Source organism: Carettochelys insculpta, chromosome 20 (assembly GCF_033958435.1).
Source record: "Carettochelys insculpta isolate YL-2023 chromosome 20, ASM3395843v1, whole genome shotgun sequence".
In the NCBI taxonomy this organism is placed as follows: Eukaryota; Metazoa; Chordata; order Testudines; family Carettochelyidae; genus Carettochelys; species Carettochelys insculpta.
In genome coordinates this window covers 26,110,050-26,124,038 of record NC_134156.1, presented here as the reverse complement: position 1 = coordinate 26,124,038, position 13,989 = coordinate 26,110,050, and the positions used below count along the sequence as shown (strand labels likewise).

At 65.9% G+C, this 13,989-nt stretch overlaps 1 protein-coding gene across 1 annotated transcript; it reads right to left on the bottom strand.

The window, feature by feature from the left end:
• Window positions 1-4,627: 4,627 nt before the first annotated feature.
• On the bottom strand, window positions 4,628-12,423 carry SLC25A10 (solute carrier family 25 member 10). The gene is made up of 11 exons (XM_075014720.1): window positions 12,311-12,423; window positions 9,814-9,933; window positions 9,356-9,470; window positions 9,225-9,273; window positions 8,784-8,825; window positions 8,185-8,228; window positions 7,415-7,485; window positions 7,202-7,294; window positions 6,731-6,808; window positions 6,353-6,409; window positions 4,628-5,879 (listed from the first exon to the last, which is right to left on the bottom strand). Exons 1-11 carry the CDS (start codon window positions 12,398-12,400, stop codon window positions 5,778-5,780), a joined length of 861 nt encoding a protein of 286 aa, XP_074870821.1. The 5' UTR covers window positions 12,401-12,423; the 3' UTR covers window positions 4,628-5,777.
• Between the last annotated feature and the right edge of the window lie 1,566 nt (window positions 12,424-13,989).

Below are 13,989 nucleotides of genomic sequence, written 5' to 3'. Positions count from 1 at the left end.
TGGGATGTCGGCAGCAGTAACTTGGCACTAACACGCAGGCAGAGAGGCCAGTGTGGGCTGCAATGGGGTAGTGCCAGGGCTGCCAGAGGCCTGGAGGAGCACATCCAGCTTGACAAGGTCCTGGCTGGGATGACTTAGTGGGGGCTGATCCTGCTTTAGCCAGGGGCTGGACTCGATGACCTCCTGACCTCCCTTCCAGCCCCGTGATTCCGTGATCAATGGCACCTGCAAAGGAGCATCTCCAGGACACCCCTGGTGGGAAAGCTGGATGGGGCTACGGGTTGCCTAGAATGAGCAGCGGATGTGGAGCTGGGAAGGCCCAAGCACAGGGACTCCAGGCTGCAGGGTCAGCAGGGGACTGGGAGAGACAGCCAGGGCTGCACATTGGAAAACTGCTGTGGAATCCGCCGGGGAAAGCTCCAGAGAGCCTGGCCAAGGCAGCCTGAGGGGAAGCTGCCATAGCTGGCCAGTGCTCACTCCCCTTGCCAGCCCCCTGGCCATATCAGGCGGGGACTGCAGCTGGCCTCCTGCTACCGTTCCTGGGAACTCCCAGAGAGAGATGTACCAACCCACTGCAGCAGCTACTCAGAGCTGAAGGGCACGTATCTCCACTGGGATGTCCAGCTGCCAGAGTCCTGCCTGGCCTGGCCTGTGCTCATCTGCTTCCAGTCCCCTGGGCTCCCCCCACAGCTGGACCTTCCTTCCACCACCCCGAGCAGCACCCCAGCACCGCTTGGCGGTGACCTAGCTCGCCCTTCACAGACAAACCTTGCTGCACCTGAGGCTCAGGGTGGAGATGGGTGGGGAAGGGGTGTAAAGCCTCAGCAGAGAGCAGGGAAACCGCCTAAAGTGGGCAGGGGCCCGAGTGGGGGACTTCAGCCCTGGGACCTGCTTGCGCAGGGTGGAGGTTTGCCAGCAGCTGCTGGGCTGGCCCCTCAGGGGGACGGGTGTCGCTTTTCACAGCCTTGGCTTCTCAAAGACAACAATTCCCTTGCGGCCCCCTCTCCCAGGGCTGTCCCCCACTAGTGCATGGCGCTCAGGGCTGGCGCCCTGCCAGCTGCTTAGTGCCCTGAGCCGGCCCTGGGGAGTGCTGAGCATGCGGCGAGCAGAGCTAAGAGCCTGGCTGCCGCCTTCCGCCTGGGCAGTGAAAGCAGCAGAGAAAGGCAAGGCCCAGCCTGTGCCTGGCTCACCAAGCAGCTGGTGGTGGCCACCTGTCCCCTGCCCTGAAGGACAGACCAGGCCTTTTTCAGGGGGTGGGCTCCCTGGTAACATCCCAGCTGAGGAGCTGGGTGAGATATTGGGTCTGGGGAGGCGAAGCACAGCCATGTCTGGGGCTACCATGTCTCCCTGTCCCAAATACGGCACAGGGAGATATGGGGGGGGCAGCTCCTCGCAACTCCACCAAGTCCCGGGGAACTGGGAAGGAAGCGGCAGCCCCTGGCCCATCCCCAGAGCCCCATGGAAGTGGCAGGTACGCAGCAGCCGCCCATGCTCCCCCTTCTCCCCAAGGCTCAGGGAAGTGACTCAGGTCAGTGGGGGTTGGGAGTGGGGGCAAATCTGGGACAATTTGTCCCTTTTAAAACAGAAGTGGATATGGGACTGTCCTGCCTAACACAGGACTGAGGGGCACCCTAGCCTTGGCAAACTGCAGGGAGGAGACCACAGCCCTGGCTGGGCATCACGTCCCCTGGCTGACAAGGGACGGCTCAGCCCCAGAGAAGGAGGGAGGCCACAAACCCTGACCCGGGGAGCAGATATGGCCTGTCCAGTGCTCGAGGAGGGGGGCACTGGCTGTGGGCTGAGGCAGGTGTTTGTATGGCCTGGCCCACTCGCTTCCCAGCGGGTTCCCCTGGGCCAGGTGTGTGGGTCACAGCCCCACACCTGCAGTACTCCCAGCTCCACACCCCCTCCTGGCTCTGCACCACAGTCCAGGCCCAGAAGCTCAGCCCCATGGCGGGCAGAGAGCAGCTGCTCCGAGAGCTGCTAGCACAGGAGGGGAATGGTGCTGGGGACCCGGCAGCCCTTGGCCACGCACACACCACACACAGCTTGGCTGCTGCCACAGCAGGCGCAGTTCTGGCCGCAGCTCCTCCCTGGGCAAGCCCTGCACACCCCCCGTGTCTGTGGGAGGGAGGTTGGGCCCCGTGTGGCCAGTGCTGAGGGAGGGCAGCGTTGGCACTGGCCTGTTGTGCTGCCCAGGGGTGCAGGGGCCCTCCAGGAACACAGGCCTGCACTGGCTAACTCCCCCTCGCTGGCTTTGGCCTGGTTTCCTGCCTGGGCCGAGCACGGGCACCATGGTGCCTATTGGCCAGGCTGGGGTCCCTACCCTCCGCTGGCCAGCAGCTGGGCGTAGACACTGGGTGGGTCCCTGTTCTGGCTACCCCCTCTGGGGCCCTGCACCGGCCCCCCTGGGCAGAGCAGACACTGGACTGGCCAGAGGTCTGCTCAGACCCAGCTCAGCTGGTTTTATGTCCCTGTGATGGCCGCCCGCCTCCTTCCTCCCCGGCTCCCAGCTCCGACTGCTGGGAGAGTCCATACCCGCCAGCCTGTGCGCAGAAAGGCCTCGGGAGCCTGGCTGCTGAGGTGCAAGGCAGGAGCCCTGGGGACAGGACAGGCACCTGCTCTGCCCACCCCACACGCAGCCAGAAGCTGTGCTAACACTCTCCTCCTCCCAGCCTGGCCCACGCGTGCCCTGTGCTGGCCCAGGGAACAGCCAGGAGCAGCCCAGAGCCATGGCCACAGCAGGACAATGTGGAGAGCAGGGCCAGCCCTCCGCTGGGCGTGAGCAGTAACTGACAGCCCGGCTGACAGCCCCAGGCTCCAGGCACAAACACGTTTACCTTGGGGGTGACCCTCAAGGCCCCAGCACAGGTTCAGGTGCCTCCCAGGGACTCTGAATGTCCCTCCCCTTGGCAGGGACGTGGCGCCCAATGGCCTGGCCACCTGCCCACCCAGCACAGGGCCTTACAGCAGCGCGTGCAGCCGCCCTGGCAGGCGCAGAAGCAGCATAACCAGGCGCCTGCTGCTCATCTTAATCAGGCCCCTGGGAACCAGACAGCTCAGTGCCCAGTGTTCCAGTGTCCCTGTCCCAGTGGCGCTGGAACAACTTGGGGGGTGCTGAATTACACCCCCTTGCTCCTGTTTTGTGCCCCTCTGATGGCTGCCACCTCTCCCAGATTGGACACCCCGTTAATGGCAGTGACCTGCTCCTATGTTTGGGGAGAGCTGGCAGCCCAAGCCCCTTGCTGCCTCCAAGGGGAGACAGACCTGGGGACAGCTGCTGAGCCTGGGGCTGGCAGGGCTGGCTGGGGAGGGGCCAGTGCGACAGGACAGGACCCCAATGGCTGGACCAACCCACAAGGTCAGCAGGACCCCGGAGAGATCCAGTGCTGCAAAGCTGGTGGCAGCAGGGTTGGCCACCAGACACAGGAAAGCCGGGTGCAAACGCTGGGCTGCTGCGGCCCCCCCCGCTGCACGACTTCCCACTCTTAGCCCAGGGCTCCGCCGGTCCGAAGCCGAAGCCCACAGCATCCCCACAGCTGACATGGTGCTGGGGACCTGAGCGTCTCGCACCCACAGGAGGTAGCTGAGACCAGTGCCTGTCCCTAGCTTGCCCCTGTGGGCAGTCCACGGCCAGGTGCCCCCCAGATGTCCCAGCCTGCCCCCACCAGGACAGCCCATGGCCAGGAGCCCCCCAGACGTCCCAGCCTGCCCCTGTGGGCAGCCCATGGGCAGGTGCCTCCCAGACATCCCAGCCTGGCCCCCACCAGGGCAGCCCACGGCCAGGTGCCCCCCGACATCCCAGCCTGCCCATCACCAGGGCAGCCCACAGCCAGGAGCCCCCCAGACGTCCCAGCCTGCCCCCAACCAGGGCAGCCCATGGCCAGGAGCCCCCCAGACATCCAAGCCTGGCCCCCACCAGGGCAGCCCATGGCCAGGTGCCCCTGACATCCCAGCCTGCCCACCACCAGGGCAGCCCATGGCCAGGAGCCCCCAGAGGTCCCAGCCTGCCCCCACCAGGGCAGCCCACAGCCAAGTGCCCCCAGAGGTCCCAGCCTGCCCCCCACCAGGGCAGCCCACAGCCAGGAGCCCCCCAGAGGTCCCAGCTTGCCCTGCACCCCAGAATGTAGCAGTTGTGAAGGGCAGCTGCTGGGGCTCCCTCCTCTCCCTCAGCTGGGTCACAGGGAGCAGGGACAGGAGCGAAGGGGGAGCCAGACAGCCTCACTCGGCCTAGCTATGGTTCTGAGCTTCCCTCCTCTCCCATGGGGCTGGCTGCGTTGGTGAAACGTGTGAAGCCGGCAGGCACTCGGGGCAGACCCTGCCCCGTTCACTGTACCACTCCAGCGGGAGGGGCAGGGGCACCACCCTTGTGCTAGTAGCGTTCCCCTCCCGGCAGCACCTCCCTCCTGGTGAGCCTGGCCCCAGAGTGAGGAGCCTTCTGTGGGAGCCAGCGGCCCGGGGAGGCTCTACACCACCCTGGGAGGGACAGGAGCTGGAGAGAGCCTGGCTAGGAAGAGACTGTGGCTCTCCCCTCCTCACACACCGAGGGTGGACAGGGCCCTGGGCTGAGGGGCCCATTTGCCAGCTGAGGCTGTGCAAGGCTCCCAAAGCACAAGCCGAGACCTGCAGCAGTTCCACTGGTTTATTGTCACAGTTACAAATGCTCCAGTTCTTTGATCCCACAGGGTCGGGGCACATGGGAACAGCACCGGGCACACGGCTCATCCCCAGGCCCTGCCACTCACGGGCAGCAGCAGCCAGGAGAAGGGCGGCCGTGGGGCAGCAGCAAGGAGCAGCAGGAGGTACAGATGCCACAGGCAGGGCAGGGTAGGGCCCGTGGGCTGGTGTGCACCCTGGGAGACACTGCAGCAGCAGGGCCAGGGCCGCACAGCCCCAGCAGAGGCACCACACGGAGGGGCCGGCAGGAGGCCTGGTGTGCAGGAAGGGTCCCAGTGTGCAACGCAGAGCTCAGAGCCGGTGGCCCCGAGTGCTGCTCTTGGAGCTGGTTTCTGCATCTCCTTGTCAGCTAGGTAAGACTCTTTCCAAGGGGAGTCCCGCCATGGCCCCAGCATGGCTCGAGGGGCTGGGCGGCTCTGGCAGGAGCAGGGCTATGTGAGTGTGAGAAGGACCCGCCTCTGCCCGGGGCAGCTGAGCGAGGGTGGCTCCTTTCTCCATCATTGGTAAAAGCACAGATCCCTGAAGAGCCCAGCAGTTGCGGGTTCGGGGCGGGTTTGGCTGAGCAACCGGCTCATTAAAGCACGAGGCAGTGGGGGAGCAGCAGGAGCCGGAGTCCTGAGGAGAGTGGCAGCAGGGGGTGCCTGGGGCCAGCACGCCAAGGGCCTGCGAACCTCTGGTCCAGCTGGGCAAAGATCACGCGGGGAGGGGGGAAGGTGTCAGGTGACCAATGTGGCACCCAGAGCCTGGTCTCTTTCTCCGCCCATGGGAGCCTCTGGGAGAGATCGTGATCCCCTCCCCTCTGCCACTAGCCCTGGCGGCCACAGGTGGGGAGCCGGCCCCACCCCAGGCCCTTTGCTGGGGGACCTGCTGCCAGGGCCATGGCCTGGGAGCCCACCGCAGAGCCAGGGCCGGCTGGTCCTCCATCCCCGGGGGGCCTGTACGGCGCAGGGAGGAGAGGACCCAACCCTACTGCTGTGGCAACCATGAACCCAGCCTGGGGTGGGGGCCCTTTGGGTTAGTGGGGGCAGGGTGGGGCCATTGGGGACCTCAGGGCTGGCCCTGCCCCTCGCCCTGAGGAGCTGGGGCTGGGGCTTCCCGCCTCAGGCCAGCACTTTGATCCCAAAGTGTTTGCGCAGCTGCTCCAGGAAGACGAAGGTGAGGACGGTGTGAGGCACCAGGCGGATGGCAGCAGGAACAAAGCCCTGGAAGGGGACAGGCAGGAGGGAGAGAGTGAGGGTGTCCCTGCCGGACGGGTGAGGGGAGAGCCCAGGCAGGAGCTGGCCAGGCAAGGGAGCAGCCACTGCAGTCTGGCCAGGCATGTGCTGGCTGGGGCGTTCTGACAATCCGCTGGGCGGCCCTGAGCCTCTCCTGCGCGTCTGCCCAGTGCTCAGTTCCAGGAACACGGGGGTGGGGGGTGCAGACAGTGTGTGCGGGGTCAGCAGGGTGAGGAACCTGCCCCAGCACCTCCCCCGCTTAGCCCCATGTGGCAAGTGGGTCCCAGGGCTGCCCTTCCAGCCTTGCCGCTGGGTGACAATCTTGCCCCAGGGCCATGGAGCCAGCCCAGGGGAAGCACCGGCCATGGGAGACATGGAGCAGCCACTGAGAGCCAGGGCAGGCCCCACGTTGTCTGCCCCATGGTCCTTTCACCCCACACAGCTCCCCCCAAGCCCCACACCTTGTAGAAGGCCAGTGGTCCGAGCCGAGCTGTCTCCACGGCGCAGTGGACGACGCCCTGGAACAAGAGGGAGGGACGTAAGCCAGGAGAGTTGCCTTGGACTGCTCCGGCTCCCAGCTCCCAGGGCAGCTGTGAGGCTCGAGAGCCAGAGACCCAGCCAGGAGGCAGGGGGAAGGGTAGGCAGGCAGCTGGTGAGGTTGTGCCAGGGAAGGCGAGAGAGGAGGTGCGGGGTGGCAGGGCAGGGGAGGGGGAGAGAGCAGGGAAAGTGCCAGGAGTGGCAGGGAGGAGAGAGGGAGGGGAGAGGCAAGGGGTGGCAGGGCAGAGAGCAGAGAGCAGGGAGCCGGAGCCAGGGCCAGGGCCAGGGCCAGGGCCACTCACCCGGTACTCTCCCTGGGAATTCATCAGGCGGGTCTTGAGTACGTCCATGGGCTGGCAGAGGAATGTGGCGCACCCACCCTGGAGGACGGGACAAAGGGGGTCACAGACAGGGCGCCCTGGGACTGATGGGGCCAGCAGCTCTTTCCGTGCCAGGTCCTGGGCAGCAGACGGCAGGTGACTGGGCACAGGGGCTGCCCACCCAACCTGGCCGTGGAGCCAAGTAGGCGCCTCTAGCGGCTGCTCCATGTGGCCTGAGAGCCATCTACTGCTGGCAGCTGGTGGAGCAGCTCCTTTAGCTCCTGCCAGGACTTCAGGCTTGAGCTACAGACCCCAGCACAGGGCGGGTGAGAATGGACACACAGGCGGCCACATGTCTGAGTCAGGAGCTCCACGGTAGTGGCCTGGGGCCGTGGGACAGTCAGCAGCCCTGGAGGGGTGTGCCCAGGGAACCCCCTGCCCCGCCTCACTCACAGCGATGAAGCTGGCCAGGAAGTGAGTGACGATGTTGTCAGAGAGAAGCCCGGTGGTGAGAACCAGCTGCTTGGCCTGGTCGTAGCAGGAGAGCTGCAGGAAGGGGCACAGTTAACAGCCTGGCCGCCCTGCCCCTGGGGTGCCACGAGGCCTGGGGCAGAGCCAGTCACAGCTGCACCCCCTTGTGCAGGGGGAGGGGCTAGGGAGCCCTACCTGTCCGACAGTGACCAGGGCCCCACGGCTCGACGCCATCGTAGCACCTGAGAACAGCTTCTTCAGGCCCTCTGGGGGGATCAGTGCACAGTACAGGCGTGTGAATTCAGCCCCTGCCAGCCGGCCGCCGCCTTCCCCAGCAGCCCCCATCCCCGTGCCCAACCCTGGGGCTTCTGCTGAGCTGGGACTCCAGCCCAGGACCTTCCTCCCCAGTGGGTACATGTCCTGGGGCTCCACGCCCCACTCCTGACAGGGGAAGTCACTCACCCTAGCACTGGCTCCTTTCAGTCTGGCCTTGCACTGTCCCTCTGCACTGCTGCTCTGTCTGTCGTCTTCCTTTCTTTGAAAAAACAACTCCCCTTTCAGGCTCTCCCTTCCCTCCTGGGGCATTTCCCTCCCTCCCTCCCCTGCAGGGCTCAGGCCGGTGCCTCCCACTGCAGCATCTGGGCTGATCTTGGCTGTGCCTCCCCACGGGAAAAACCCAAACTTGAGGCTGTTTGCACCTGAGGTGGCATCGGGATGGATGACCCTGGCCCCAGCCTGCTTTTCTCCAGCTCCGCTCTGCCTCCAGCTGCCCCTGCCGCAGGGCTGCTAGCCAGGCTGCCCTGTCCCCTGCAGACTTGAATTCACTGCTGCAGGATCCGGTCCCCCTGCACTGCCATTCACCCCCTGACCCAACGGAGCCTTTTCGCTGCCCGGGCACGTGTGCCCCTGCTCAGGCCCGATGAGCTGCCAGACCCCGGGTACCCAGCGCTTTGGCAGAGTCCTACCCTCACGAAGCACGCGGTACATGCCATCCAGGGCGTGGGAGTAACTGGAGGGACGAGAAGGGAAGAGGTAAAAAACTAGGAACACTTCCAATCAGCCCCCGTGTGTGCAGGGCTGCTGGAAATTCCTGCTTGAGGAACAGAGCTGGGCTCATCCATTGCACAGACCCCCCAGCCAGCAACAGTGGGGTTTGGAGCAATGCTGCCCTCCTGCAGTCCCACCTCCTCGCTGCAGCTGCCACCCACAGATGGCTGCAGGGGGGCACCTGGGGAGGGGCTCCACCTTCCCAGCCCTGCACCAGGAGCCACCCTTCGGCATCCCCTTAGGCATTCTGGCCAGGACAGACTCAATCGCCGGCCGGCCGATTGGAGGAGCCGTTCCCAGCCGCCCTGGGCCGGCAGCGCATTTCTAACGACGGCGCCCAGCCGCACATGCCTCTGTGCACAGAACGAAGTTTATTCTGCCCACGGAGGGAAAAATGAGGGAGGCCTGGTCCTCGCCACCCCCTCCCCTGCCACACACCAGGGCTGGGGAGGGACCGAAGCCAACTGGTCTCAAGTTCCGAGGGTGGGGTCTGCCCACTTACTGCACCGTCACTCACTTCCGCCTCAGATGCACTGGCTGCTTCATGTCATTCTGCATCCTACGGACAGAGCAGTGGGGGCAGTGAGGGGAGACAGGCCAGGACAGAGCGACCTGCCCTTCTGAGCACCGGCAGCTGAGCAGCCCTAGACCCCAGTTCTGCGCAGGCCTGAGCTCACCCAGCCTGGGACTGAGACTGGAACCGGTGCTCCCTGGGAAAATGGGGCCACACAGAGGGACTTCAGGAGGGGGTCACCCTCAAGAAGCTGGAATCCCCAGCCAGGGCAGCCCCTGGCACGGATGGGATGGTTCCGATCCCTCCAGCTCTGCAGGTAGGAGCTGCCACACTGGATCAGCCTCCAGCCCACGGAGTCCCTAACAAGCGGAGACCAGGAAGGGGTCCCTGCCGCTCTCCCTGCCTGGGACACCTGGAGCAGCGCCTGAGACACGGGGAACTGACCTGACATTCACCATGTCCGCCGGGGTGCCCACAAACCCACCAGTGAAACCTACAACCAGAGAAGATCCAGAGTCAGGGGACTCCCAAGCCTGGTCACAGCCCCTGGCCTGGGCTCCCCTGCCCCTGCTCACCTCCCACAGCACCCAGCAGCACCTTCTGGTAGAAGGGCAGAGGTCCCTGGGTGCCTTGGCTCAAGCGGTCCCGCACGGTCTCGTAGATGGCAAAGCGGGTCAGGGAGTAGGTCATCTGGGGAGAGAGAGTCAGAGCAGGGCCCCAGGGGGCTCCCCAGGATCCTAAAGCCTCTGCCCCCCATGGCACAGAGCCTCTTCCCCTGGAGCTGGGCTGCCACCCCCAGCTCAGGCAGAGGGAGCTGCCCCCAGGAAAGGGCCAGCATGCTTGCAGCTGTGCTACCCAGGGCAGGCTGGGCATGGGGGAACGCGTGGGGCGGCCGAAGCGGGGCAGAGCCAGAGCCTCTGGGAGGAAGCAGGAGTTTGGGGACTGGTGGAGGGGGAAGCAGTGGTGACTCCTGTGCCAGGAGGCTCAGGGCCTTGGTACCGGCAGAGGTGGGGCAGACATGGCCAGAACTCACCTGACGGCAGAGCGAGGCACTGAGCCCATTGTAGAGTGCCAGGACGCCGTCAGTGCGGATCACGCGCAGTGCCATGCCCGTCATACGCAGCTTCACCTCCTGCTGCGTCTGCAGATGAACCTGATCGGGGGGGGGGGTTGGGGTCAGCCCCAGCCCCAGCCCCAGCCCGCCCCACCGAGGCTACAGCTGCTGGGGAGACAGCCTGTGACCCTTTTCCCACAAAGCAGGGGCAGTGCCTTGACCTGCCTCCGGGGCTACTTAGCACAAGCACTGGAAAGCCCCGGCCAGCAACCACAGCACGTGGACTGCCCCACATGATGGCACTTGGGAATCAGCCCCATCTCCCAGCCCCTGGAGCAGGAACCTCAGCAGGCAGCGGGAGGGGAAACCCCAAGTTCTGGGGCACTGGTAAGTAACATGCTGGCCTCTCCCAGCAGGGGGTGCGCCCGCACCAAATCTCTAGGGTTCCGTGGGGCTGTTCCCTCCCAGTGCAAAACATAAGAGACCTGCCAGCGAATGGGGGGTGAGGCGGAGCCCCTGGCTCAGCCACAATAAAGGGCAAAGGCAGCCGACGCCTTTCAGTCACTCCCAGCTGCTGCGGCAAAGGTCCACGGAGCCTCCGCCTCTCAGTGGCCACAGCGCCTGGTGGCAGGGATCTCCCTGCACTGCCAGCGAGAAACACCTTCTCCCTCTCCACCCGGCTGGCCTGGCAGAGGACCCAGGAGTCCTGAGCACTTCCCGTCCCGCAGTAACTCTACACCTCCACTTCAGTCTCAGGCATGCCCTGTGGGATGGGGGCTCTGGGGCCCACCTAGAAGCTGCTCCCCCAGCCTACAGGCCCTCCTGTGAGCCACGGCACGCGCCTGCTGCGGGTCCAAAGTCCTCAGGAGATAAGATTAACAAGTACAGCAGCGGCTGTCTGGGACCCAGCACCATTCAGGTTCTGGAGTGGCCCAGGGACATGGGGCCTGAGGTGGGGAAGGGGGAAAGGGAGACAGGTCACCTGTCTCCTACATGTAGGTCCAAGCCCTGGGGAGCTGGAGGACTGCAGGCAAGGGCCAGGCAGGTACTTACTGGGAGCTGCCCTGACAAGGCTCCAGCACCTGCTGGGTGCTAATGCACCAGCTTAAAGCAGGGGGCAGTGCTGAGCAGCGCATGGCCCCACCACAGCCCAGACTCCCGGGACAGGCCCCCCAGAGCCACCTCCAAGGCTGCCCTTCCTGGCTCAGGCTGGCTTGGGCCTGAGCTCCGCTGTGCCCTCCCCAGGCTGCTTCCAACACCAGCGGCGCCCCCAAGGGGGTTGGACCAGGTGAGCGCTCCTCCGGTGCAGGGCTCAGAGCAGCAGGGAAAGGGGCTGGGGGCGCCGGACTGGGGTGAGGGCACCGGCTTCATGGGGGGGAGACAGCCTTGGACTTTGGGGCCGCAGCCGTGAGGGGGACGCACAGCGCCTCACTCTGTTCTCGGGGTACAACTGGCCGTCGTCAAGGCCTCCAGCCCCCAGCCCTGGGCAGAGAAGCTGGAGGAGCAGGAGAGGCTGATTGTTCTGCTGCAGCCCTGCAGGCTGGAGCGAGAGCAGACGTGGGTCCTGGAAGCCAGCCAGAGCAGCTCTGTGACTGCCTGGGGAGCTCTGCCCACGGCACAGCCAGATCCAGCTCGGCATCTTAGCACTCCTGCACAGCAGCCTGCCCACTCACAAGCTGCAGCGCCTGCTCCCTGCAGGGCTGGCACCCCGTGGTACAGGGAGCAGAGGGAGCACGGAGCAGAGCCCGGATTCCCGAGCGTCAGGCTAGCGCCCGTCTCCCCTGCCGGGTGGCATCACGCTGAGCAGTGGCCAAGGGCTGTCCTGGCACACAGCCCAGGAGCAGAGCTCAGCCAGCCCGCCCGGCCGGACTCGTTCTGCGGGCACCGCAGAGCCTGCCTCCAGGGCTGCATCCTCTCAGGGCCTGGGATCTGAGCGTGCTGATGGCCACACATCTGACGCCAGGAAACGAGCTGCGGTAATAGGCCAGGCTGTCTCTGCCCCATGACGGGTGCCAGGGCCGCCTGCTGCCCCGGTAACAGGGTGCTGGGAGTGGCAAAGTGGGGGACCTGAGAGGGTTCAAAGGGTTTGTGCGCAGCGGGGGCGGCGCTCAGAGTGCTCGGGCGGTACTGGTGGTTGGGGGGGGAGAGCTGGTTGTTGCAGTGACCAGCACAGAACTGAGGACCCCAGTGCCTGGCGCCCGGTACCAGGGCGGGGGGCAGATGGGGGCCCAGGGGGCGTGGGGGGCAGACGGGGGCCCAGGGGGTGCAGAGCGCGGGGGGCAGATGGGGCGTGTGGGGAGATGGGGGCCCTGGGGGCGGATGGGGGTCCGAGGGGCGCGGGGGGCGGATGGGGGCCCGGGGGTGCAGAGGGCGGGGGGCAGACTGGCCCTGGGGGGAGATGGGGGCCCGAGGGGTGCGGAGGGCGGACGGGGCCCGGGGGGGAGACGGGGGCCCGGGGGGGCGGACGGGGCCGCACCTTGACGAGGTCCAGCGGGTGGGTGCAGCAGGCGGCGCCGCACGAGGCCAGGCCCCCGAAGTACCAGCGGGACACGCGCTTCTCCGCCATCGAGCCGCTTCCCCGGGGGCTCGGCTGGGCTCGGCCCCGCCCCGCCCCGCCCCGCCCCGTCTTAAACGGGCGACGGCAGCGCAGGGGACTTCAAAGGGCGACGGCGGCGGCGGCGGCCCCGGAGCCAGGCGGGGCCCCGGCAGCAGCGCCCCCGGGAGCGGGCGGGGACCCTTTGCAGCCGGGGAGCAGGGTGGCGCCGCCGGCACCCCGGTTATAGCACTGGCCCCTTTGCCCCGGGGAAAAGGGGCAGCTGCTGGGGGCCACCCCTATGGCCCCAGCCCCTGGAATCACTGCCAGGGCTGCAGGCGGGAGGTGAGGGGCTGGCTGTGATGGGGTTCAGGGGTCCCCCTGCACTGCACCCCGTCCGCTGGCAGGAGTGACTCTCACTCAGCAGGTACAACAGCAGGTTTATTAGGCAACAGATGCCCAGTTTCTCACAGAAGCGACAGCACAGCAGCCAGAGACAGTCCTTCCAACCCGTCCTGGGGAGAAGACCCCGAGGGGTGCCCCTCTGGGGTGTAGCTTCCCCCTCCTCCGGCTGGCTGCCTTCCAGCTCTCCCTTTTCCTAGCCTCTAACTGCCACCCCCGATTCAAAACCCAGCTCAGCTCCTCCCTGCTCTTTGTTCAGGCAGAGGTGTTACCTGCCAGTTGTAGCCCCAGGGTCACCCTTAGCCACTGGGAGCTGCTGCTTGCCTCAGACATCCAGCCTGACTCACACATGCACTCCCCCCCCACTCCATCACACTGGCCCCCAGCGCCCCCCTTCTGCCCAAGGCCCTGCGCCTGCCCGGGGCACGAGGGCACCAGTAGAACCTGTAATGGTGTCACCCGTTTGTGGCTCGTCCTGCAGGGGCCACGGAACGACTCGGGCTACGGCCACCTGGCCAGAGCCCCTGCTCGTGCCAGCAGGTAAACGTCAGCGCAGCCTGGCCTCCGCCCCGACCCACCTTTCTAGGGCAGGGAGCCGAGTCACACCCAAACGCACGGAGCAAGAGAAAACGGGGGCCGAGCCAGGGCGGGGCTCGGGCAGGGTGTGATGGAGTGGGGGGAGTGCATCTGTGAGTCAGGCTGGATGTCTGAGGCAAGCAGCAGCTCCCAGTGGCTAAGGATGACCCTGGGGCTACAACTGGCAGGTAACACCTCTGCCTGAACAAAGAGCAGGGAGGAGCTGAGCTGGGTTTTGAATCGGGGGCGGGAGTTAGAGGCTAGGAAAAGGGAGAGCTGGAAGGCAGCCAGCCGGAGGAGGGGGAAGCTACACCCCAGAGGGGCACCCCTAGGGGTCTTCTCCCCAGGACGGGTTGGAAGGACTGTCTCTGGCTGCTATGCTGTTGCTTCTGTGAGAAACTGGGCTTCTGTTGCCTAATAAACCTTGTGTTGCACCTGCTGAGTGAGAGTCTCTCCTGCCAGCGGACGGGGTGCAGTGCAGGGGGACCCCTGAACCCCATCACACTGGTGTCAGAAGTGGGATGCACTGCACCCACGGATGAGCTCCCAGCAGTGGCTGACTGAGCACAAGAGAAGGAAGGAGTCTCACAAGAGCCGGAGGGGGAACAGAGCCATTCCTGCAGCTGCTGCTGGTGAGTGGATAC

Excerpts from the sequence above, each read along its gene's own strand:
- SLC25A10 (XM_075014720.1), bottom strand. The coding sequence starts at position 12,400 with ATGGCGGAGAAGCGCGTGTCCCGCTGGTACTTCGGGGGCCTGGCCTCG. Across the intron at positions 9,934-12,310 it reads ACCCGCTGGACCTCGTCAAG|GTTCATCTGCAGACGCAGCA; the intron begins GTGCGGCCCCGT and ends CCCCCCGATCAG. Across the intron at positions 8,229-8,783 it reads CCAGTGCATCTGAGGCGGAA|TTACTCCCACGCCCTGGATG; the intron begins GTGAGTGACGGT and ends TCGTCCCTCCAG.